General features: G+C 41.4%; 1 protein-coding gene across 1 annotated transcript in view; it reads left to right on the top strand.

Annotated features, from left to right (window-relative positions):
• The window catches only part of LOC145389627 (pre-rRNA-processing protein TSR1 homolog), a 55,306-nt gene extending 44,562 nt beyond the window's left edge, over positions 1-10,744 (top strand). Inside the window, exons 6-10 of the mRNA XM_080264865.1 lie at positions 3,087-3,304; positions 4,206-4,266; positions 5,382-5,414; positions 9,019-9,270; positions 10,605-10,744. Coding sequence (XP_080120991.1) covers positions 3,087-3,304; positions 4,206-4,266; positions 5,382-5,414; positions 9,019-9,270; positions 10,605-10,744 — 704 coding nt within the window. The remainder of the gene's footprint in view (positions 1-3,086; positions 3,305-4,205; positions 4,267-5,381; positions 5,415-9,018; positions 9,271-10,604) is intronic.
• Positions 10,745-26,958: the final 16,214 nt, after the last annotated feature.

The raw sequence follows: 26,958 nt of genomic DNA, 5'->3' as shown, positions 1-26,958 counted from the left end.
AACACCAGACAACACCTTGCTGGGAGGCACTTGGTACATTCTGTGACCAGCATGAAGGCTTGTCAATCCACTGAGGTGAAGCGGGCAGTGAGACTGTGTTACAGAAGGGGAATTAGGACCCTAATGCCATTTGCTTTCTGTACCTCGTGGTTGCTTTCCAGATCAAAGAGGGTTTGGGCTACATACTGGTATACTTAACTTGGTTTCGCTTGCAGTGGCGCTCAGTACACTATGTTATTAGGGGCCTCATATGTCCACAGATAGCATGATTGAAAACTTCATCATCAGAATGAAGTTGGGGAGGAGGGGGCAGAGTCCTCGAGGGTAACTGATGTGAGGAACATAACCTACCAATGCCCCTTTGGTAAAAGTGATCATCTGGTTGTTGAGATGGAAGTGGTGGGAGTAAGGGAAGGAGAAAGGGATGAAAAACACAGGAAGAATAGATGCAATTACGGGAAGGCAGACTTTCCTTCCCTGAGGAACTTTTTCCAAAATGTAGACTGGATTAATGATCACAAATGTTGACGAGAAATATGAGTTTCTGATAGAAGTGTATATAACAGGAGTTAGTAAATGTCCCAATATTTTCCGCAGTTATGGAAAGGAAGAAAGAATGGTTTAACAACAGATGTAGAGTGGCACATGAAGCAAGAAAAAGAGCATAGAATAAAGTGAAAAGAAGGTACAATATAGTGAAAGGGCTTGGGAGGAGTACAAGCAGGTAAGAAATGAATATATATGGGTACGGAGAGAAGAAGAAAGGAAATATGAAAAAGATATTGTAACTAAATGTAAAAAGGAGCCAAAATTATTTTATAGGTTTGTGAATGGTAAAATGAAAGTTAAGGACAGTATAATACGATTGAGGGATGGAGATGAAACCTGTGAAAGAGAAGAAGAATTGTGTGAAATAATGAACAACAAACTGCAGTCAGTCTATGTGCTGGAAGAGGAATTTAGGGAACCTGAAATAGAACCCAGGGTGACGGGAATGGCAGAAGTTACAGTGGATGTGAATGAGGTGCTGCAGTTGATGAGGGATTTGGATGTAAGAAAAGCAATGGGACCAGATGGTGTGTCTGGATGGATCCTGAAGGAATGTGCAGACCAGTTAGTGTGGCCTGTTTGTCATCAAGACATCACTGGAAAATGGACAGTTACCTAAAGATTGGAAAAGAGCAAGTATTGTGCCAATCTTCAAGGGAGGAGATAGGAAAGATCCACTCAGTTATAGACCTGTATCACTTACTAGTATTGTTTGTAAAATCTGCCAGAAAATTATTAGAAAAAGATGGATAAAGTATTTAGAAGAAAATGAAGTGATAGCACCAAGACAATTTGGTTTTAGGGAAGGACGATCATGTGTTACTAACCTATTAAGTTTCTACAGCAGGGTAATAGATGTCATACAAGAGAGAGAGGGATGGGCAGATTGCGTCTATCTTGACCTCGCATTTGACAGGGTTCCCTATAGGAGACTGCTGTGGAAGTTGAAGACCTTTGGAGGGGTGCATGGGAAACTATTAAAGTGGATGGAAGATTATTTGATAGGAAGGCAGATGAGAACAGTTATAAGCGACAGGGCTTCACAGTGGAGAAACGTGACTAATGGAGTACCCCAGGGCTCTATCTTAGCCCCAGTAATGTTTCTGATTTATGTAAATGATTTACCAGAGTGTTTAAATAGTTACATGAGTATGTTCGCAGATGATGCTAAAATCATGAAACATATTAAAGGCACTGATAGTTGTAAAAAACTGCAAGAGGACTTGGACAAATTCCACAGCTGGAGCCAGACTTGCCAAGAAGTGTCATGTATTAGAAATGGGAATGAGTGAAAAAAGACCACACTGGACATATAAAATGGGCAGTGAGATAATTTGTAAGAGAACAGATGAGAAAAACTTGGGAGTGACTATTCAGGATGATTTGTCACTAGAAAAACATATAAACAAGATCACTGGAGGAACTTATGGATTACTGACCAATATGAGAGTGGCTTTTAATTATGTGGACGAGGAAATGCTGAGGGAGTTGATAGTGACCATGATAAGACCAAGGCTAGAGTATGCGGCTGTGGTATGGTCACCTCATTTGAAGAAGCATATTAGTAAACTAGAGAGGGTTCAACGGATGGCAACAAGGATGATGCCATGTTTAAGGGAACTCACTTACGAGGAGAGACTGGAAAAACTGAAGTTACCAACGCTGCGTGAGAGAAAAGAAAGAGGTGACTTGATCACGATATTTAGAAATGTAAGAGAATTGGAAAGGGTGGATAGAGAGGATCTTTTTGGGTTGGATGATGGAAGAACAAGAGGTCATGACTTCAAGTTGAGGAAAAGTAGATGTCTTAATAATCTTAAAAGGTTCAGTTTCCCGAATAGAAGCATAAGTATTTGGAATGACTTAGACGGGGAGGTGGTGCAGGCAAAAAAACATTCATGTGTTTAAAACTAGATTGGATAAATGTAGATATGGAGACAGGACAACACGAGCTTAGCTCAATTCCTGTATACTACAAATAGGTAAATAGGTAAATACAGTACAGATATCAATAGGCCAGTGCATTTGAATCATAAATTAATATTTTTAAAATGGTACTAATTTCTAGAGAGCACTAAATCTGTGGGTAGATCATTACTTTTTAGCAACAGTAATACATATGTCACTACCAGGTTATTACTACATCAACAACGACATTGTACTTCATTTCACTGAGTCTGGCACCATCAGTGATGTTGTCAATGCCTGTAGCACTGATAATGGTCCTCCATACTGGATGTACCTTTTTGTATTGCCTTTATATATCCTTTATATATTGGTTCTCAAGGTAATACATAGAGGTTTACCTAGTACAGAGGATTTACATGAACACTACAGGCATTCAGGTATCAGAGATGGTGCCAAACTCGGTGAAATGGAGTATAGTAAAGCTAGAAGGTTTTTAGGTTTGCAAAATGCCAATAATTAGGTGTGACAAAGCCCTTATATTTTACAAGAGATTTATAGTCTTCATACTAAACTGGGACACAACATTCATTTTCATTGGGCATTGCTAATATGAGCAATTACATTCACAGTGGCTCGAGAGGATGCCATGTTTCCTGATGAAATGGATACACCAAAAACCATTCCGGCTCAGGTTCGCCTTCAAAAGTTTCGTGGCCTCCAGAGCTTCCGCACTTCCCCATGGAACCCTGATGAGAACCTTCCAGAAGACTATGCCAGGATATTTCAGTTTGAAAACTTCAACCGTACCAGAAAACGGATGGTGAATGAAGAGAAGGAGGGGGTGCTGGTGAGTTTTTAATTGCAAAAACTTTCTTTGACTGTCTTATACGCTACACTACACACACTTTCCATACTACACACCATACCCTACTACATCACAGGGGTTGACACCAGCAAGGGCATGCAACCAGAAAACTTTGTTCCCATTACCTAGTGGCAGACTTGAGGGGAGAGGCATAGCACAGGCTTCGTCAGCACACATTTGAGACTGGGATGGTATAGGGCTCTGATCTGGCCCCGCCAGAGGGTACCGAGCATTGTGGTTCCTAGGCTGCTGCTTCTGCTCAGTAGAGAGGGGCTTAAACCTGGAAGTAGCCACCCAGGAGGCTACCTTATCAATGAAAGTATAATGACGGAGCAGTTAGTGTCAAGGGGTGCCTGTAGGGTATTCCTGTAGCTGTCCTGGCTGGGTCCCCGAGGCCACTGTCACAGCCACTGGCCATGGCTGGTGGGCTATGGATCCCTGATCCTCTGCTTGGACCTGGGGTTGTGTGTGGTGGGGCTTGTGATCTGTCTCCTCCTTTAACTACTGACATGACTTCGAAACTAAGCACTGTAAAAAGCAAGCCTGAGGACACCAAATCACCCAAGGAGTTCAGAAGGGCATCTTGGAATGTTTATAGCTTGAAGGGTAGAAAGGGATAAGTGGTGCAGGCCCTAAACAGAAGGCAGGTTGATGCTGCGTATAGGAGGTTAGGTATAGGGGGAGTCAGCAAGGATGAATTTTGGGAAAGATGGTAGGTGTAAGATACTTTGGGAGGCAGGTGTGGACAGATATGGTGGTGTGGGCATGCCTCCAGAAGGGGAGTGGGTAGAGTGTGCTTATGTATGTGTTAAGAGTGATTATAGCATTGAAAATGTTGTTTGAAGAGCTCCTGATCACGGTAGAATTAGCAAACACTTCACAGGTTGGCTTGGATGAGGAAGAAGAGGGTGGATTCTGGGATGATTTGGTACATGTTCTTGATGGTACTGGGAATGATTAGGTTGTACTGTGGATGTGGATTTATATGGTCATGTGGGTAGAGCATCTCGAGGATAAGACAGGGTGCATGGGAGATGTGTATAAGGTACGAGGAATGTGGAAGAGGAAAGAATATTGGAATTCTGGGAGGCAATAATCATGATTGTGTGCAACATGCATTTTAGGAAAAGAGAGTAGACTGATTGCTTATGAGTCTGGGAACAGTAGTAGCAGCCAGACTGGCTATTTTCTGGTCAGGAGAGCTAATGGAAGGTTATTGAAGGATGGTAAAGTTATAGGGAGCAAAGAGTGTGTGCAGCAACACAAATTACTGGTATGTGACATGGTATTAAAGGAGCACATAGTGAAGAAAAGGATCTTCGGCTGCATAACAGTAAGGGATGCCTCCTATAGCGAGATGAGTGATGACCAAACAGAGCTGTAGACAGAAGTGTAAATTAGCAGTATAGAGCTCTCAAGAACAGTCTCTTGAGAGTTTCTGATTCGGTGTGTGGATGGACAAGGAGCCCACCAAGATACAGGGTTACACGATGGTGGGACGAGGGTGTACAAGCCGCAGTTAAGGAGAAATGAAGACTTTTCCAGGAATGGAAAAAGGGATGATAACAGAGAGGAATACTTGGCTGCCAAGCATTGGGCCAGAAAGGGGGTGTGTACAGTGCAAACTCTGAGTCTCAGAGACTTTTACTGGATAACCAAATCAGGGTTGGAAGGAGGAATATGGTATTTAAGGTGACAAATCAGATGAAGAGGGAAAACAGGGATATCGTAGGTTGGCAGTGTGTGAAGAATGATGAAGGACAGGTAGTGGTGGACAGTGAGGATATTAAAAAGATGCCTGGAGAGAGTATTTATAACTGGTTGCTGAAGAAGGAGTTTGACTGCAACAAGGAAGGGTTGGAGTCAGTGGATCCAGTGTTTGGTCCTTGGTCTTTGATTGCTGCTGCTACCGTGAGCATGGCAATACACAGCATGCAGTTGGGGAAGGTGGCGGGTATGTCTGGGATGACTGGTGAAACGCTGAAGACCTCGGGAGAGATAGGAGTGGGTTTAGTTGCTGATTTGATAAATATGATCATATATGAGTGTGTTGTTGCAGATGACTGGCTGGAGAGTGTGATTGTATATGTCTGTGAGGGGAAAATGGAAATTATAAAGGCATACCATCCACTCAGTCAATGTGGTGCTGCTTTGGGTGTCTGCCCTTTTCTATCTTCTTTCCTTCCTCTTCTGTCATTCTTTCCTCTTACTTCTGCCTTTGGGTGACTCTACACTGAGTGACAAGCCAAATGGTTTCCTGTACGCCAGGAAACCATTTACTACGTTGGGTGGTAATCATATAACCAAATTATGGCATCTGGTGGTTTAGTGGGTAATTAAGGTGCCCCAGTCAGATTGAATGTGTGTAGGTTTATAACCAAAGGGTGGTTAGGGTTTATTGTTCATGTAATGCCACGTAGGGATGAGTGAGGCTGGTCACTCTCATCTTAACCCGTTAACTGCTCATGGCAGTTTTTTGGAGGTGTCCGTGGTGCACAGACATAGGGGTAAAAATGAAATTTCCCAAAGGCGAAGTTTTGTGTTAGGAATTGAGAAAACACATGCCAAAGTATATAGTAACGAAATATTAGCTCAATATTTACCTTGGTAAAGCCATGGATGAACATTGAAGTGTCTGATTCCCTGTTGGAATGTATGGTTTTCGTTTTCTTTTTCGGTTTTGATTTCAGTTTTGAAGGCTCAGACGTGCTTGCATGGGTCGGCCTTGGTCACCATGGCACTATATTCGAAATTCACCTGCGCAGCCAGGGCTGTATTGAGCAATTGCACTCGGAACAACTTAGGATGTATAGAGCAGTTAACGGGTTAAATGTCAGGACCAATTTGCCTAGCCCCAGGTTCCTATGCTCCTCATGGGGCGACATGCGATTGAATGATGGATGGATGGATAAAACTTTTGGACCAGATAATGAAGGTAATTCAGAGAGTCCTAAAAGGTATGATTAGGGAAAGAGTGAATATTGATGAGATGCAGCTTCAGTTTGTACCAGGCAGTGAGACCACTGATGCCATATTTATTGTCCAGCAGCTTCAGGGAAAATATTGAGGAGAGGAGAGGGAGCTGTACAGTACCTTGTTTTTCTTCATTTGGAGAAAGCCATTGACATGGTTCCTAGAGAGGTGGTGTGGCGAAGTTGGCAATGAGAAAGCTTGGTATCGAGAAGTGGGTGGTTACAGTGGTTATGACTAAGTATGTGGGTGCTAGCACCCAGGTGAGAGTGAATGGAAATTTGAGTGATGAGCTTTCCGTGAATGTTTGCATCCGTCAAGGGTCAGTCTTAAGCCCTGTATTATTTGTCATGGTGCTCTCATCTTAAATGTCAGGACCAACTTGCCTAGCCCGGGGCTCCTACACTCCTTGTGGGGCAACGTAGGATTGGATGATGGATGGATGGCTTGAGACTCTATCACATGACTTCAGAGACGGACTCATGGGAGAGATTGTATGCTGATGACTTGGTGCTGATTGCAGAGAATGAAAAGGAGACAGAGGAAGAGTTAAGAAATGGAGAGACAGAATGGGGAACAAGAGTTTGAGAGTAAATGCGGTTAAACAAAAGATATCTAGGGCTGGTGGTGGTACTGTCAACACATAGCAAGTGTGGCCATGTGTGGCATGCCACAAGATTGTGGGAAGTAACTCCATCTTGTGCAGTGTTTTGTGATAAGTGGCTGCATAAGAGATGTAGTGACATCAGATGTTGACAAAAAATAATGTTGATTTCATGGGTGTCATGTTTCAGGGAGAGCATGTAGAGAATGTCAGGTGTGAAAGGATTGATCATATACCTCTCAACTCCATCCCTCCACCTCATCCTCGGTCTACCCCTACCTCTGCCTCCCTCCACCTCACCTACATACACGTTCATTCTCCATTCTCTCCACATGTCCAAACCACCTCAGTGTATTTCTCCTAATCTTCTCAACCACATCCACATGTACTCCACAACGTTCCTTCACTTCTTCATTCGTCAACCTGTCCCTCCATGTCACTCCACATGCCCCTCTCAAGTAACTCATTTCCACTGCTCTCACTCTTGACTTGTTCTCCTCTTGCAAGGTCCACGCCTCACTTCCATACATCAGGGTAGGGATCACAATACTATCATGCAGTGACTTCTTAACTTCTATACTCACCTCTCTATTTCTCATCACTGCTTTCAGTGAACCAACAACCTTCCTTCCCTGCTGTACCCTGTCACACACTTCATCCCCCAAAGTTCCAGCCTTACTCATCACACTACCCAAGTACTTGAATGCACTCACATTCTCCATATCCTCACCATCCAACCTCACTGTACATTCTGTGACTTCATTCCTCTCAAACACCATAATTTTACTTTTGTTTACATTAACTTTCAGCTTCCTCCTCCTACACACTGTCCCAAATTCATTCACCAAACCTTGCAACTCCCATTCATCTTCACTCAACAATACTGTATCATCAGCAAACAGCAACACCGGAATCTTCCAACTCTCACCCTCATTCATTAGGGCCACCCCCACATCCACTGCCCTACCTTGCACCTCCTTTACAACCCCATCCATATATATATTAAACAGCCATAGAGACATCACACAACCCTGTTTCAGTCCTACATTGAGATCAAAGAACTCACTCAGCTCATCATCCACTCTCACCGTAGCCCTAGCTCCTTCGTACATACTCTTCACAGCACTCAACAATTTCCCCTCCACTCCATATATTCTTAATACCTTCCACATACCTTGCCTATCTATCTATATATATATATATATATATATATATATATATATATACTGTATATAATTATACAGGTATACCTCGATACACGATACCCTTAGATGCCATACGCCAGCTTAGTGATGGGGTAGAAATACCACCATATCCCGCCTAATGATGGCCAAACCCTGGTTTAGCGATAGGTTTTGATTATCTTTACTGATTTTGATGATATCTTAGACTAAAGTTGTGTGTTTAGGTTGATTTATAAACTGTTTTTAGACTTAGATTAATGTGTTTTAGCCATAGGTGGGGTGAACATTGTCATTTTGGGGTACAGTTTACTAAGCTTGATTTTTTCCAGACTTATTATTTATGATTTTCATATTTTATTTTTTGTTTTTAGTGAGTTATTACAGACTTTAAGCTTGGGTTAGCTTCTTTTACAGCTGTTAGGCCATTTAGATTGGCCTTAAACTTGTTTTTGGACTCATTTGTGTGGGTTTAGGACTTGGTTAGGGGGGAAACCCAAGGCTCAAAAATGCATCCCAATACTTTGCATGTTAAATCTACCCAAGATACAATACCTCGCCTAACGATGGGTTTTTACTTTACCAATTGCGTCGTTAAACTGGGTATACCTGTACCCTTTTCATATGGTATGTAAAGTAAAGAAGAATGTTAATGTAAGGTAGGTTCATGTTAAATATAAGCTGTACCATAAAAAAGCTACAAGAACACATTCTCAGGTGCTGCTTAGTCTTGTAGGATGGAAGTTAAAACTGAATAAAATTAATAGGGATTTATTAACAGGACAAGTAACTTATCAGGAAAAGATTTATAATCCAATCTGCAAGGTATGTCAGCTATGTATGTGCTAAGATACACCTGCACTATGCATGAGAAAGGTCTGATGCAAGCATTTTTGGCAAGCCTGTTAGTCAACATGAGTTAAATACTGTATGTATGAAAGCTTTACCTAATTCTGATAGGAGGAGGCTTGATGCAGAGGCAATTGAGGAGCATGCAGAGGATGGAGCAGCACACAGCAATGGAACATATGTTGGAGTGATGGGTGAGGCTGTAGCAGAAGAGGGGAATGGTGTGGTAGAGGACGGTGAGCTGGCGGAGAGGGATTTAATGGCTGGTGGCAATGGGGTCGCGGATGATGTGACATCACCGAATGGGGCGACTGCTCACCTTGCGTTTCTCAGTGACGTCCTAGGTAGGGAGTAGCAACATCGTTGTATAGGCCATTGATCTACTGTACTGTTGCAAACATTAAAATTGCTCCACTTTTTAGTCAGACACATATGGAACCTGTACAGATATTTTGAAAAGTTTACTGGGCTCCAGAATTCACATCGCTGGGTTGTGAAAGTTATCACTTACACTTTTGTTACAAAGTGTATCAGTATTTATGTTCACAGCTGTACATGTACAGCTTTATGGGTACTGAATCTGTATTTTACATAATTTTGAAAACTGTAAGGAAAGCAGAATTCTCAAATGTTATTAGTTCTATAACAGTGTCCAGATTTAAATATGATTATGATACTTTGGTATGGTGTGATTTTTAAAAATTGATTGGGAGTAGTAGAAAGTAACTATCCAGGAATGTATGTGGGTTACGTAGGTGGGCGAGATAGTAGGAATAGATTCTTGAAGGGTGTAGCATAACAGTCTGTTGATCAGAAGAGAGAAGAAAGTGTATTTAGATGGTATAGTCATTCAGAGAGAATGGATGTGTTCTTATTAGTGAAAAGGCACAGTATATCTCAGTGAGTTTTAAGGTGGAATGGGATGTGGAAAGCCAAGAGGATGGCACGACATGATAATAAATGAATGTGTTGAGTAAATGAGGTATGGAAATTGAAACAAAAAAACTAACAAAGGCTAGAAGAGTGTACCATACTGTATAAGAATGCAGACAAAGGTTTCATTTATATACAGTGTACCATATTTAACTTGATGTTTGATAGAATGACTTATCCATAGGTTTTATGCAATGCATTCATCCATCCATCCATCCATCAGCCAATCCTACGTTGCCCCATGAGGAGCGTAGGAGCCCGGGCTAGGCAGTTGGTCCTGAGATTCAAAAAAAGGGAAAAAAGCACACATACTCTGTAAAAAAAATGTTTGCATTGCCTTTTTCATGAGACAGAACCAAGTTTTCTAAAGCTTTATCGCTGACTTGATTGTTGTGTTGCATGACTCTAATGATAGTTCTCCTACTGTTGCCTTTTATATTAGCTGCAATGGTATCTAGAGCTTACACACCTCATTTTCATTTTGTTGGAAAATAGGGTTGAGATGATAATGAGAATGTGATTACTTCCAATCCATAGGTATAAAAAAAAAGTAAGATGATGGTGATGATGATGACGACTAAATTTTTTTGTATCTTTTCAGTACTGTAGGTAGTGATGATGAAGGAACCACAGAAAGCATTTAGGCGAGGACTCCACATAATAAAAGCACCAACAACACTGCAAGTAGAAGTCTGGAATCCTCGGTAGTCATGGAGAACCCCCCCTGGGAGTGAGTCAACTCCAGAGCCCCTCGGAGAGCCACCCTCAGCCCCTATCACCATCACCATCACCCCCAGAGAGCACCTGATCCTAAACCCACAGGCTGTCAGTGACACAAGCTTTAAGGACACCCAGGATTCAATTACGGAATCTTCACTCAGGTAGGTGGTGATCAGAAATAGTAGTGGGTATCTCTTTGTATGTTACAGTTTTAATCCCTTCAATCTTGGTGACTTTCCTTTTAGTTTAGTCTTGCTGCTCCCAGATGATTTGATTCAACTTAGGAAAGGCTTCTGTTATTGAAGGGGTTTATTAAAGCTACTTCTAAACCCTCCAGTTCAAAAAATCTCTCCTTAACTGAATGGAATCATCAAGAATTGACAATAATAAATTGAAATTTGACATCTCAGACTCAGTGGGTTAGGATACTCATTGTGCAGTTACAGAATTTTCTCATAGGTAGACAGTGCTAAAGTATAGTAGTGATCACACAGTATATTCATCTGTTGCCAAATGCTGTATTGTGTCATATATCCGGGGTAGACCTCCTTACAGTTCTGCTCAGTAAATGACCCTGTCATTCAGTTGCTTTCATTCATCAGTTGATGTGCCTGCTTTGACAGTATCAAGATATATCTGTAAAGCATAATATTTATTCACGGAAGTAAGATTTCACGTACAGTTCTGTAATATCTTGAAGATCTCTGCTTGACATCCACGACCACAGGGAAAGCAATTAAACAACACATCCAATGCAAAACAACAGCAGCACTTTATTCTTGTTCCTCAGCCCACACCTCTTGGTCGCTTGTCTGCCGATCTCGGCGTATACACAAACACAGGGGAAGAATTTCATACACTCCAATCATAACATTCTTTCCCTCCTTAATTTCAAACTAAATAATAACTTGTAAAACAATTAAATGGTGATGCTAAACATAAACTCAAAATAGCACACTCTCGCACCCATACCATACAAAAAATATATATATATATATTTTCCTCATAAGCATCTTATATGGTATACCTAGCTTACAAATCAAGCCGGGTGGGCTTCTTTATAAGCCTTCCTGACCTGGTTGTGGTACCTGTATGAGCTGGGCTACCTAGAGGGGTACCTGAAGGAGACTGTGGGCAGTGCTTTTCCCCTATCACTGCTGGTTTGTCTGGCACTAGCCCTTGCTGATTTGTCTTGCTGCCCCATTTTTGCTCCCCAGTTGGGCTACTTCGGTCCTCAATGGATGCTGGAGCCTCTTTTAAACTTTTCTGAGGCAGCTGGGTAGCCTCCATGCTGACACCCATACCTCCCAGATCCCACTCATCCCCACTAAAATGTGGTGTGCTAACTTCTCTGGGGGGCTCTGATCTTGTTAACTCCTCCTTTCTAGACCTCATCTGATCTATATGTCTTCTAACAACTCTGTGATCACCTAGTTCTACCTTATATGACAGAGGCCCAGTTACTTCCACTACAATTCCAGGTAACCAACGACCTCCTCGCCCACTATAATTCTCTACAAATACTTCATCATTTACAGCAAATTCCCTCACCGTTTTTCCCTTATCATGATACATCTTTTGATTGTCTTGTTTCCTTTTCACCCTCTCTTTTAAGTTTGGCCTTATCAAGTCCAAAGGACCCTGCAAGGTCCTGCCCATAAGCAACTCTGCAGGGGTAGCTCCAGTTATTGACTGAGGTGAACAACGGTATCTGAACAAAAACCTTGCCAACGTAGTCTTTATGTCAGTCTTCCTCATTTTCAGAAGACTGTTTTTAAATGTCTGAACAGCTCTTTCAGCCATGCCATTTGAACTGGGGTGAAAAGGAGCACAAGTAGTGTGTACAATTCCATTCCTTTTCATAAACTCACCAAATTCACAACTGGTGAACTGGCTTCCATTATCAGTCACCAACATTGAAGGAAGCCCATGTGTAGTAAAAATGTCTCTCAACTCAGAAATGGTGGCTATTGCTGTGGCATTGTGCATTATTCTTACTTCCAACCATTTGGAATAGGCATCAATGAGGACCAAAAACATATGTCCCATGAATGGGCCTGCAAAGTCTACATGTACTCTTTCCCAGGGTCTTTCTGGGTATGGCCACACATGAAGGGGTGCAACGCTGGGTTTGTTTCTATTTATCTGGCAAATTTCACATGTGCTTACTGTCATTTCTATATCTTTGTCTAGCTTTGGCCACCATACATAAGATCTAGCAATACCCTTCATTGCGGACATACCTGGGTGTGCCTCATGTAGTTCTTTTAGTACCTGTTGTTGACCTGCAGGAGGAACCACCACCCTGTTTCCCCACATGATGCATCCTTCATCAGTGCTAAGTTCATACCTACGTACAAAAAAGGGTTTAAACTCTGGAGCGTTTACATCATCTGGCCAACCCATCTTAATGAAATGTAACACCTTAGCATACACTGGGTCATAGGCAGTCCATCTCCTTATGTGCTTAGCAGATACAGGTGAGTCCTGAATATGCTCCAACAACAACACAGTATCAGTGGGGATGGGCTCTGATGCTATCCTTTCCTTTAGTGGCAGCCTACTCAAAAGATCTGCATTGGCATTGTCACGTCCACTCCTAAACTGTATCTGATAATCATAGCCAGCGAGAATAATGGCCCAACGCTGAATTCTTGCACTGGCCCTGCTGGGCAGTTCTTTCTTTTCATGCAACAAGGACACTATGGGCTTGTGATCTGTAACTAGTATAAATTTTCTACCAAAAACATAATTATGGAAATGCTGCACACCATAGACAATAGCCAGACTCTCCCTGTCTATCTGAGCATAATTTCTTTCTGCATCATTCAGTGTGCGAGAAGCAAATGCTATTGGTTGTTCTGAGCCATCCTCATTCTTATGAGCTAACACTGCACCCACACCATAAGGAGATGCATCACATGATAACACCAGTGGTTTTCCTGGGTCATAATGCACCAAAACTTCACTAGAAAGTAGCATCTTTTTAGCTTTTCTGAATGCTGCTTCTTGTGGCTGCATCCACTGCCAACGTACCTCCTTTTTCAACAGGTAATACAAGGGTGCTAATACTGAGGAAAGGTTTCTGAGGAACTTGCCATAAAAATTTATTCCTCCTAAAAATGATCTCAGTGTCTGAACATCTGTTGGCCTGGGTGCATCCACAATAGCCTTTACCTTGTCCTCCAATACATGAATACCTTGTGCATCAATTTTATGCCCTAAATAACTTACACTGGTTTTAAAAAACTCACACTTGTCAAAACTCAGTTTCAGTCCCTTATCATTTAGTTTTTCTATGACCCGATTTAAATTTGCCTTGTGTTCTGTCTCAGTACTACCAGTAACTAAAATGTCATCTACATACACCACAGTATGAGGAACATCTCTCAGCAAGTTATACATTTCCCTTTGAAAGATTCCTGGGGCACTTTTGATGCCATAAGGTAGCCTGTTGTACCGAAATAATCCTCTGTGAGTGTTTATGACACAATACCTTTTGGAGTCCTCATCCAACTGCATTTGCTGATAGGCAGCACTCAAATCCAATTTTGAAAATGACTTTCCACCTGTTAAACTTGTCAACAAGTCACTTATTTTTGGGACAGGAAAGCTATCCGTTTCACAAACAGGATTGATTGTCACCTTAAAATCTCCACAAATCCTGACCTGGGAGGAGGGTTTGGACACAACCACTACAGGAGTTGCCCATTCTGAATTCTCAACAGGTGTTAGCGTCCCATTAGCCACCAACCTATCCAGTTCCATGTTAGTGGCCTCTCTCAGTGCAAAAGGCAGTGGCCGTGCCTTACAAAACTTAGGCTTGGCATTAGGATCAACATAAATCTTAGCTTTCCCTCCTGTGTAGTTACCTAAACCTTCCTCAAACACTGATTTGTACTTTTCTTTCAGAGTTTCTACAAACTTATCATCAGAAAATAGTTTGCCTTCTACTGTAAACACAGAATTCTTCCAATCAATCCTGAGCAATTCCAACCAATTTCTACCTAATAAATTTTGTCCAAGGCCTTTTACTACCACTAAAGGTAACTCATGTATCTGGTCATGGTGTTTGACAGTCACCATCAACACACCCTTTACTTCAAGTCTTTCACCAGTATATGTCCTCAAAATTACATCATCTTCAGTCAGTCGCTGGTGTAATTCAGGCACTTTTTCACAAATTTTCTGATATTCTTGTTCATTTATAATAGTAAAACTAGCACCTGTGTCTATTTCAAATTCAACCTGTTGTCCTTCCATACTTATCTTACAGAGATATGGTTTTATGCTGTTCAACCGTATTTTAATTTTGTTTCCACCACAATAGTTCACAGACTTAAAGTCAAAACTGTAGTCATTGTCAGCTTCACCTGCCACCTGATAAGCCTCACTGTTACATTCTTCCCCACCTGAGTCTTCAGATCCTGGCAATTGGTGCATTCCACCGGATTTCTGGGTCCATCGTCCTCTTGAAGGTGCCATATTCTTGGGGTGACTGTGCTGCATTGGCCTTGACGGGTAGCCCTGCTGCGCTGACCTGAACCGGCTGTTACTTCTGACAGACGGTGTCGCCCCATCCTTCTGGTGCATTGATCCCTCTCTCCTCCGTGGTTTCCGGCATTTCTGGGATACATGGCCAAGTTGTTGGCAGTTAAAACACTTTTTATCTTTGGCCCAACATTTGTCAGGGTGGTGTGCCCCACCACATCTCCAACATGGTATATCCTCTTTCTGATATGTTGGTCCTTTCATGTCAGATATATCTTTCTGCGTTGATTCTATGACTACTGCCAGATCAAAAACCTTTTTGCAAGACAAAACCTCACCAGCTGGAGGCTCTAAAGCCAATAATTTTGTTTGTATATTTTCATCATTAATGCCAACAATCAACTGGTCATGTAACATTTGATCTTGTGGATGCATTGTCAAGGAATCAAAATTGCAGTGTTCTGTAAGTTCCTTCAAAGCAGCCATATACTGTGGTACAGTCTCCCTAGACTGCCTAATCCTCTTGTGAAACTTCAGCCTTGCCACACTTTCCGAGAGTTTGGGTTCATGGTGGTTAGTTAACAATTTACAGAGTTCATCAAATTTTAATTCACCAGGCTGCTTGGGTTTACACAAACTCCTCAAAAGTCTGTATGTTTTGGCTCACACCTCAGCTATCAATACTGACTTCTTTTTGGCGTCGTCCTCTATCTCATTTGCCAAAAAATGGTGTTCCAGCCTTTCTTTGTATTCAGTCCAAGACTCCAACTCGGAATCAAATGCATTTACTTGGCCAATGAGGGCCATAGCTGATACCTTGGGAAATGGCAGGGGTCGGATGGTTCAACGTCTGGTAGCGGCGTCTCCAGCAGTGATTTCACACGTCACCCATACAGTCGTTCTGGCCGATCCCTCCTTTGTTTTATCCTCGTCGCCAGTTTCTAATATCTTGAAGATCTCTGCTTGACATCCACGACCACAGGGAAAGCAATTAAACAACACATCCAATGCAAAACAACAGCAGCACTTTATTCTTGTTCCTCAGCCCATACCTCTTGGTCGCTTGTCTGCCGATCTCGGCGTATACACAAACATGGGAAGAATTTCATACACTCCAATCATAACAAGTTCCCTCTCCCATGTTATGTAAGGATTCCCTTCCTGAGAGCTTTGCAAAAGTTAGAATTTTACAACTCAGCACAGTATGTACACATACCATAACCAGTGATCACATGTACTATAAACACTAATAATAAGGGTACTGTACTTGCTGTACTTAACAAACTGAACACATTGATGTAATGATAGGTAACATACTATACATACTACAGTAATAAAATAATCATCGTAAGCACAATGTAAGACTTCCATAAGTACCTGTTTCTGAAAGCTGGGGTTTGCATAATATCAGGAATATCTGTATGTCAGTGATTTTGCATGTGTTGAGTAATGATTGTCATTTTATTTTAAACAGTTTAAAATTTAATATGATTTTGTATCTGAATAAGGAAATAGATTACAGGTTGATGTATTTATCCAGAAGTATAGCATGAAGAGTTATGCTGAGTTTGACCTGCCTACCATCTAAACCTTTGGAACGAAATTGACACCACCACTTTCCCTCTCTTGTCTCATGCTAAACCCTTCAGTTCAAAAGGCCATTACAAGGCAAATAAATTTGTCTAGAGATAAGAGGAATAGCTTGCAATAAAAAAGTCATCTTAGTGAAGTGAATTTGACTTGCCAGTCACTTTAATCTTTTGAATGAGATTAATGCTCACCACCATCTCTTTCATTTTTTCCAGTTCCCACTTGACGAGACAGAAGAGTCTCTCCACCATGGCTGCCGCACTCCACTTGAGGACATAGAACAGAAGCTCAACACAAAGTTCCCAATGTAAGGATACTCTGCTTCATGGGCATTTTGAGTTGAAAGCAAGTACTGTAGAAATGGGGTTCTGGGATTTTTTTTTCATGTCGCATGGTGGAATGGTTGGGATCCTTTCTCCTTAACTCGTAGTCGTATGACTGTTTCATTATGGTCTTGCTATCTGCAGAGGATTTTATTCACTTTGTGAAAGAATTTCTTAACTGTTAGGGGGTTACATATAGCTTTCATTAACCCTTCACTGCTTGATATCTTTCTTAATTAAAGTAATTTTGTGATAGCAAGATTTCACATGCAGATTACATCAGGTTGCAGGGGTTAAGGCCACTTGCACAGTTATAGCTTTTGTAAAGATGCAAATCAACGAAACTTTCACTCCTCACTTTCCATTTCCAGTCACCTTTGGCAGTGATGTTAGTGATCGCACAAAGCATTAACCTAACTATTTTTAAACAGTTACTGTAGAACCCTGAGTGGACTACATACATCCTGAGTGATTTTTCTTTTTTTTTTCTGAGATGCAAATAAATCAACTCTTAAGCAGCCATTATTTTGGGAACCTGGGCCTGGGTGTAGTTCTGAGTGATGAATAGTATGTATGTAGACCAACTGGAGGCTACGGTACCTTGGAATCTATAGGGAACTCCATACCTCTCCAGTGAAGCCTATCATATTGGGGATTCTTTTCACTGAGATGCAAACAAATCAACTGGGGAAGCAGCCTTTATTTGGAGAATTTGGGTTTAGTTCTGAGTGGTCAGTGTTGTGTATCAAGACCGACTGGAGGTGCTAATGTAAAAAGTGTAAAAGGTAGCCGTAGCAAGACCTAAGATCATTTGGTGAGAGCATGTACTTGGGTTATTGTAGTGAAATGCATACATGTGTTGGCCTTATAACTGTAGTTACATTTTGTTAATGCAACTGTTACATAAGTGTCTTCTATCTGTCTCTCTATCTATCTATTTATCTATTATGATTTGTAATTATAATATGGAGTCCTAACAAGCATACAATACAGTCAGTTCTCACTTAAGATATAGGATATGTATAGGCAGATTGCAGTTTTAACCCCCCATCTCCCTAATGGTGTCTTTTATAGCTCATTATTTCTACTGCTGAGTGATTTTATTCAACATTGGAGAGACTTTTCAAACTGAAGAATATAGCTATTATTAAATCCTTCACTATTGGAGGTTTGTCCCATCTCAGTAAATTAATTGTCTGTTGATAAGAAAAATAACTCAGGCAAATATGTAATTGCTTTGAAGAGGTTAAGTGAAACAACTGTAGGTGACATGTGTCTCTGGTTCATGATTTAAGGGTTGAAAAAAATAATAATAAAATGTATATCGGAGCAGTTTATTAGTGAAACAATCTTAAGTGACACTTCTTTGAAGGAGGACTAACTGTATGGTATATGATAGGTGGTACAGTTACGATGCATGGAAGTTAGGCATGAATGGAGAATCAGTGGTATCATATATATAATAGGTATGTTGCATAAATTGGTGGTAGGTGGTGGCGACCATCATCCACTCACTTGATGTAGTGCTGCCTACTTCTTCCTTAGCCTTTATCATTCTTTTTCTGTGCCTCCCCTCCTCTCTTCCTATTTCTCCCATCTTTCCTTTCACTTCTTATTGCTTTTCTTTCCTTGACAGGTGGCTTTACATTGAGTGACAAGTCAAATGGTTTCCTGTAAGCCAAGAAACCATTTACAACGCTGGGTGGTAACCATATAACCAAACCATACGTGCTCCCTACGTGTGAACAAGTGGGTTGGTGGAGGGTTAGTGTCCCTCCTTAAAACAAATAACTCAAAGTCAAATGGCCACCCCTTAAGGGATTATGGTGTCTGTCAATAGATAGATAGATAGATAGATGTTGCATAAATACCTTGTGAGGCAGAATGGTAATTTCTATGTATTTTCATATTTTAAGCTGTGGTCAAGTTCCTTGAAATTGCAAAATTTTATTGCATTAGGGTGTATTCTGAACTATTCAGATACTTCTGGAAGGGTAAGAGAGTTTGCGCAGCAAATGTTCAAAGATAGTTTGGTAGAAAAAATTATATTTACAATTGAGAGGTTCAGCATACCGATATATTTTGTGAAAATGGTTAACGGATTCATATATTTTATCCTTGAGAATAAGCTTCAGTGATTGTAAGTACTGTTGCTTGTAATGTTGTTGGACCTAATAAGGGATAGTATTTTCAAGTCATTGGCTTGGTGCTTACTATCCATTTGCTATGGTTGGCCTTGCTGCTTGAAGATAAAATATGTCATCATGAAATTCATTGTTGTTAACAGACCCCAGTTAATCCTTCAGTCCCACTGTATGCAGTTTGTAGGCCCTTGATTAGTTTGGCATGATGAATGATAGTGACAGGATTGAGCCTGATAGATGGAAGAAAAGATTTTAAAGGTATGACTGATGGGTCAGTGGGCAGCCACTGTGGTCTAGTTGATTAGAGTGCATCTTACCAGCCAAGGAGCCAAGTGTTTGATCCCAAGCTAGGTGCATTGGTTGACATCAGGAAAGGTATCCAGTTGTGAAGTGTTACATACTTCAACAGAAGGCCCCTGAATAGAGGCACCATCTTGGCTTGTCCAAGAAGAGAGTGCGTGGCATAAAACTGCATCATCAGTGAAAGTGAATGCATGTATAGCATTGGCCTGTTTTACCCTGCATCCTCTTCATAATTTTTCCTGCTGTGGTATCTGGTTTTCCTCTTCATGATATGGACCATACTCATCCCTTCGTACAGTAGTCTTAAGAAGTTGTATTGTTGTTATGATGATGTTGATGATATTGTGCATTTTTTTTTTTACTGCTACTTTCTCCCGCAACACAGTGCTGTACAGTTGACATAATTTGCTGCTGATATTCTTTCATAATTTTATAGAGGCTAAAGGTAAGCCAAGACTGACAGCACTGGACCTTTGGCTTCTGTAGAAATACATGTATAGAGTCTGAATAAGCTTAAGGGAGTTTTTCTTTATTTCAGATTGGAAGAATTTTACCCATAGCAGGAAAAGCTGGAAAAATAGATGACTGTTCCACATGTGAGTACTATATAATTCTTCCTTTTGAACAGTTACCTGTTGATCTGTCTATCTATTGCCAGACATCTGAATCCTGTAAGGGGTGGCCACAAACAAATCACCTCCATGCTGCCCTCTCCCCCACCATCTAACTGCCCTGCTCCCACCTCATACCCCCCTGTCTCGTATACCTTTCTACGCCATCCCTCCATCTCATCCTTGGCCTCCCCCTCCCTCTCCCCCCTTCCACCTCACTCACATTGACTCTCCTCATCAGTCTTTCGCTCTCCATCCTCTCCATATGGCCAAACCACCTCATTGTATTTCTCCTAACGCTTTCTATCACATCCATATCCACACCACAACGCTCCTTCACTTCCTCATTGGTCAGTCTGTCTCTCCATGTAACTCCACATGTTCCTCTCAAATAACTCATTTCCAATGCTCTCACTCCTGACTTCTCTCCTTCCAACAAGGTCCAAGCTTCACGTCCATACGTTAGAGTTGTATCACAATACTGTCATGTAGTAATATTTTCACTTCCATGCTCACTTCCCTGTTTCTTATCACTGCTTTCAAGGAACCAGCAACCATTCTTCCTTGTTGTATCCTCTCAAGGACTTCACCCTCCAAACTTCCATCCTTACTCATCACACTACCCAAGTACTTAAATCTATCTATCTATCTGTCTATTGCCAGATGCCATAATCCCGTAAGGGGTGGCCATTTGACTTTGAGTTATTCGTTGTACGGGGAGGGGCACTAACCCTCCACCAACCCACTTGCTGACATGTAGGGAGCACGTATGATTTGGTTATATGGTTACCACCCAACGCTGTAAATGGTTTCTTTGCTTACAGGAAACCATTTGGCTTGTCACTCAATGTAAAGCTACCTGTAAAGAAAAGAAAAGCAATAAGAAGTGACAGGAAAGATGGGAGAAATAGGAAGAGAGGAGGACAGGCACAGAAAAAGAATGATAAAGGCTAAGGAAGAAGTAGGCAGCACTACATCAAGTGAGTGGATGATGGTCGCCACCACCTACCACCATGTACTCACATTTTCCATTTCCTCATCATCCAGCCTCACTGTACATTCACTGACTTAACTTCTCTCGATGACCATAACTTTACTTTTCCCTACATTCACCTTTAAATTCCGTTTCTTACACGCTCTCCAAAACTCGTCCACCAAGCCTTGCAGCTCCCCTTCATCTTTGCTTAACATCTGCAAACAACAGTACAGGGAGTTTCCAGAGACTACCCTCTCTCACTAGGGTCACTCCAACATCCACTGCCCTACCTTGTATCTCTTTTATAACCCCATTCATGTACAGATTGAACAACCATGGAGACATGACACATCCCTGTTTCAACCCAACCTTCAAAGAGAAAAATTCACTCAGTTCACCATCCACATGCACTGCAGCCTTAGCACCCTCATACATACTCTTCACAGCATTCAACACCTTCCCAGCTACTCAGTATATTCAAAATACTTTCCACAGTCCTTGTCTATCCACCCTATCATATGCTTTCTCCAAGTGCTTAAAGGCTGCCTACAACTTCTTTCCCTTCTCTAGAAACTTTTCCACTAAAGATCTAAGAATGAATATCTGATCTACACAACCTCTTCCCTTCCTAAAGCCTCCCTGTTCTTCTCCAACTAATTCCTCTGTTATTTCCTTAACTCCGTCAGGTGCTTGAGTGTGCGAAAGTGGATGTATGTGGAATAACTGAAACTAAATGAAGAGGTGAGAGTGAGAGACAATGGGGGTATGGATGGGAAATATGTGCAGGAGTAGGTGAGAATGAGAGGGCAAAAGAAGGAGTGTGTATTGTTGTGAGTAAAAGATTGAAGAAGAACATAAGAGAGTATGGATCAGTTGGCTCAGAGATTGTGTGGGTTAGATTGAATGTTGGAATACAAATGTGGACAATTGTGTGCGTGTATGCGTCAACACAAGATCGTACAAGCAGAGTGAGAGAAGAGTTCTGGACAAATGTGGAAGTGTGCATGGAAAAGTTCAGAAGGAATGAGAGAGTGTTTTTGATTGGTAATATGAAAGAGGTAAACAGTCATCACTCAAAGGATGAATAACAAATTGACAGATGATAGGAGCAAACCATAAATATTACTCTACAGTAGTAATGTACCTCTTTTTATTAAATTTCAAATGTATGTTGCTGCTAGTATGTACAGAGCCAATAGCTCTTAAAATATTTCATTTCATTTTGAGAGTGTGGGGACCTCATAGTCAGTGTGATGTACTAAAAAGTGCTGAAGTTCATCCTTACTCTACAGGTGTCTAGCCAGGGAGCACTCAATTGCAACAGCAGCAGTCAAGATGTGCTTAATGCTGATTCAAGGTCAAGGAGTATTTAGTGCAGTGTGGTGGGGCCTGCAGGGTGTACGGTATATGGAGAAGGTTGGAGGGCAGTGTGGAGGTAAGCAAACTACATGTTGTATTCCATCAGCTAATGAGACTTTCTAGCATCTCTTCCTTACCATAATATTCTCATATAATATTTGTCTTTGTATTTATTTTTTTGTGGACTAATAATGCATAAATAGCACACAGGAGATTGGTAACCTGTTCAGTCTGAGGACATCTTTTATTCTTGTGACTGCAAGACAGATATACTCAAGAAAATTCCCAAGTAATGAAGGGGTTAATGAAAACTATATCCAGCTCTTCCAGTTCAAAAAGTCATCCTTAGCTGAATGTAGTTTTATAGAGGCAGCAATAATAGAATTTATTAAATTCCCTTGGCTGACTTTCATAACATGCCATTTGTGGAAATTGACTGGTAAGGAAGAGGTGTGAGTTAGCCTTCTACACTGATGAGAATGTAGCTTTTATTTATTTTTAAGGGGAAGGAGGGAGGATGATGAGCAGATAAACAAACTACATTTGGTGATATTCATGCTTTGTATTGCTCTCACTCACTAGGTACAGCCACTATAACAATGACAAATAACCTTCGTATGGTTAAAAAAAACACGATGTATTTCATGTGAAGTATAAAACACTAGTTGTATTGCACATGAAGTAATTCTGACATGAATCACATTCATTGTTATTCTATGTGGGGATTACTTCACACTTGAATATACTGCATCTATATACTAGTACATATAAAAATTTAAGAAAAATGTTTGTGAGAAGAAAGTTGGATGTGTTAGCTTTGAGTGAAACGAAGATGAAAGGGAAGGGGGAATCTATGTTTGGAAGTGTGAATGGAAGATTGTCAGGTGTTGATAGAGGAAGGGCAAGAGAAGGTGTGGCCTTGTTAGTGAGTCCGGAAGTACAGCAATGTGTGATTGAATGGAAGGAGGTGTCATCAAGACTGATGTGGGTGAAAGCGAAATTTGAACGTGAGTTGTGGGTATTTGTGAGTGCAGATGGGCCTGGTAGTGAAAGGGATGAACAAGAGAGGGAGTCGTTCTGGAATGATGTTGATGAGTGTCTGCAGAGTTTTGGAGCAAATGTGAATGTGGTAATGATGGGAGATCTGAATGCTAGAGTGGGAAATGTAGCAGTTGAAGGCGTAGTTGGTATGCATGGTGTGCCTGGAAGAAATGAAAATGGGGAATGAATGATAGCGATGTGTGTTGAGCGAGAGATGGTGATTGGGAATACGCTGTTTGAGAAGAAAGATATTTATAAGTATACATGGGTGAGACAGGAGGGTGGAAGGGTTGTTGATAGAGCCTTGATGGACTATGTGGTTGTGTCTAGGAATGTAATAGGAAGATTGTTGGATGTGAGAGTTCTGAGAGGGGAGGGTGGAGGTATGTCTGACCACTACCTGGTGGAGGGAAAGTTAAGAGTAGGTAAGAGATGGGTGAGAGCTAGGAGCGTTAGGTGTGGCAGGGAGGTTTTGAAAGTGAGTGAGTTGGATAAAAGAGAGAAAAAGATAGAGTATCAGGAGAAATTGAAAGATGAGTGGAATGCAGTGAAAGATCGGGAAAATGGCAGTGTGGAGGAGGAATGGCAGTTGTTTAAGAATGCTGTGGTGGGGCATGCAGAAGAGGTGTGTGGTGTGAGACGTGTGGGTGGTGGTGTAAGAAAAGGAAGTGAATGGTGGTGCGAGGAAGTAAGTATGGCTGTGGCTGAGAAGAGACGTGCATATGAAGTGTGGCTGCAGAGGAAGGATGAGATGTCATATGAAAGGTATAAGGAAAAGAGGAATAGAGCGAGAAGGGCTGTGCGTGATGCTAAAGTGGCAGCAGATGAGAGGTGGGGTAGGTGGCTGACAGAGAATTTTCAACAGAATAAGAAAATGTTTTGGGAGGAGGTGAAAAGGGTGCGAAAGGGAGAGTCTGGGAAGGAAGAACGAGTAAAAGCAGAGGATGGAAGGATGTTAATTGAGATGGATGCAGTAAGGAAGAGATGGGCAGAGTATTTTGAACGATTGTTAAATGTAGAGGAGGAAAGGGTGGCTGAGATTGTGGCGGATGGAAGGGTGCAAAGAATAAATGTGTTGGGAGAGTTGAATGATTCTATGATCATGAAGGAGGAAGTGGAGAAGGCAGTAAAGGAGATGAAAACAGGGAAAGCTGCAGGTATGGATGGATGTGCTGTGGAATGCTTGAAGGGTGGTGGAGTAACTATTGTTGACTGGTTAGTAAGATTGTTGAATGTGTGCTTTGAGAAAGGTATGGTGCCAATTGACTGGGCAAGTGCTTGTGTGGTCCCGTTGTATAAAGGCAAGGGTGATAAGTATGAATGTACTAGCTTTAGGCCTTGAGCCTGGTCCCAGAAATTTGACCATCGGTACCATCTGGCGGGGCAATTTCTGTCGTGCATTTTAAAATAGCAATATGTCTCTACTTTTCATTTTTGTATGATAGCACTTAGAAAGCAGTAGCTTTTTATTCATAAAGAGCCACTTCTGAATGGTACCGATAATCAAACTTTTCCGAGGCGGTGTGGGTGTATGGTAAGTAATGATCAGTAGAGTTACAAAATAATCCTTCAAACCTTTAATACTGAAAGTATTCAATCACATTTATCTATATAACAATATATAACACATTTATCTATAAAACAAACTTGTGTAACAAAACTGCTTCTGGTATGAGAACTGTAAATACCTTGTGTATGAAATATACATCAAATTATCACCATAATACAAAAATTATACAGTTATCAGTTTGAATACATATGAAAATAATAATCAGTCAAAATGGCTACCTACTTTACAATATACAGTCACACATATCTCCCTAGACCGTCCATAAGGTTCATAAGTGAAAGAATAGAAGACTAAACATTTAGACTAAGCAAATTATTATTACAATGGATATACCTATAGCGCCAAGCCACACCCGGCTATTTGGCACTTGACAAAGCAAAGACTTCATTGAAATAATCTGAAAAGTATGTAATCTGCTTGTTGTTTGTGTTTGTGTTCATTCTAGTGAATGTAGGTAAAAACTAAAAAGAAATTCTGAAAATATTACACCCATTCGTCATGTGCTCATCATCGCTATCCTCAGTGTTGTCATTCATAATCTCAACTTGTGTTTGGTTGCTACATGTTTGTAGCTTGCAGAGTTCTGTACAAGGCAATCCATTCCCAAGACATGGACATGTTGGATTCTTGCATGAGCGTGAGCATTTGCAGGAGAGTAGTTCCAGAATAGCCTCAGGGGCAGCAGGAACATCAGACCAATCAATCATGAGTTGCTCATTGTTATCCACATTCTCTGTATACCAGCCTCTTCCTGTTGGGGGAGGAATGGTTGGGCATCTTTCCAATGACTGCTTCCACACTCTTGCCTGATAGCACGCTGACATTGTTGATACAGAGCAGATTTACATGGTGGTAGCTGCCAGGATTCAGCCTCTTCTTTCTTGGCACAAAAGATTTGGTAACGTAGCTCATCCACTCTAGTTGCTCCCTGGATACTGTACAGGTGACACGTGAAGGCCTCTAACTTCTGAAAGTGCTCCTGACTTAGGTTCCAGCCCTCTCCAACCCTCTGCATGGCCTCTCGGTGTTCTGTGTTACCTTTCATTAGTTTCAAAGCAGAGACCTTCCCCTTTCCTGCAAAGGCACTCACAGTGTCGCAGCCCGCCATGGCATGAAGACACAGAAGTGCTTTTGTGTTGTCTGGTCCAAGTGTGGCTGCAACTTTGGTAACATCTATGTACTTTACTCTGTTTTTGGTACCACTTTTTATATAGATGCTGCTTGGGATATCACTAGAGAAGGCCACACATAGCACTAGAACGTCTGTGTCATCTGATACAACCTTCATTGCTGTATAGCCCTGTGAGGCTGCATGGGCAGCATGAAGAAGAAGTCGTGTGTCTGCTTCTTCTTGAGTGGACTTTAATCCATCCACTACCATGGAACCATGCTCAGTCAGTTGATAACAGGTTTCCCCACAGGTGACATATATGACTTTGCCAACAAACCGTCTCTGGTGTCTTGGATGTTTCCACTCATCTGTGATGACCTTGATTAGGTTTTCCTTGTTTCTGGAACTGGCAAGGAACTTTCTCCATTGTTTGATGGTATGGCCAGGTGAGATGCTCTTGAACTGGGTAGATTCAGACTCACCTCGCCAAACTCTCTCAGCAGCTTTGATGGAATTTTCTTGGTACACATGGAATACAACATCAATGCGTGGAGAATCATCACCTTCTGCAATTACAATGGAAAGAGCATGGTCAGCAACTTCAGCAAAGGTTTTATGGGTGCCTCTTATTTTCTGGATCAGGGCCATACCATCAATAAGACAAGCAGCTTTCCCTGGCACACATTCCGCTGGACAGACATTCTTCTGTAGCTCTTTGGCCAGTGCAGCTTTATTTGTCTTTCTGAGGCTACCATCTGCTGTTGCTAGGGTCCATGGAAGAGGGCCTAGTGGGTACTGAAAAACCTCCTGCAGATTCAAACTTCTGCTCTGAGCAATGAGTACCATGTGAGCAAATAGAT

Source organism: Coenobita brevimanus, unplaced genomic scaffold (genome assembly GCF_032717465.1).
Source record: "Coenobita brevimanus isolate Jiangsu-jjx unplaced genomic scaffold, ASM3271746v2 jjx.HiC_scaffold_165, whole genome shotgun sequence".
Lineage (NCBI taxonomy): Eukaryota > Metazoa > Arthropoda > Malacostraca > Decapoda > Coenobitidae > Coenobita > Coenobita brevimanus.
This window is presented reverse-complemented; position numbering and strand designations above follow the sequence as displayed.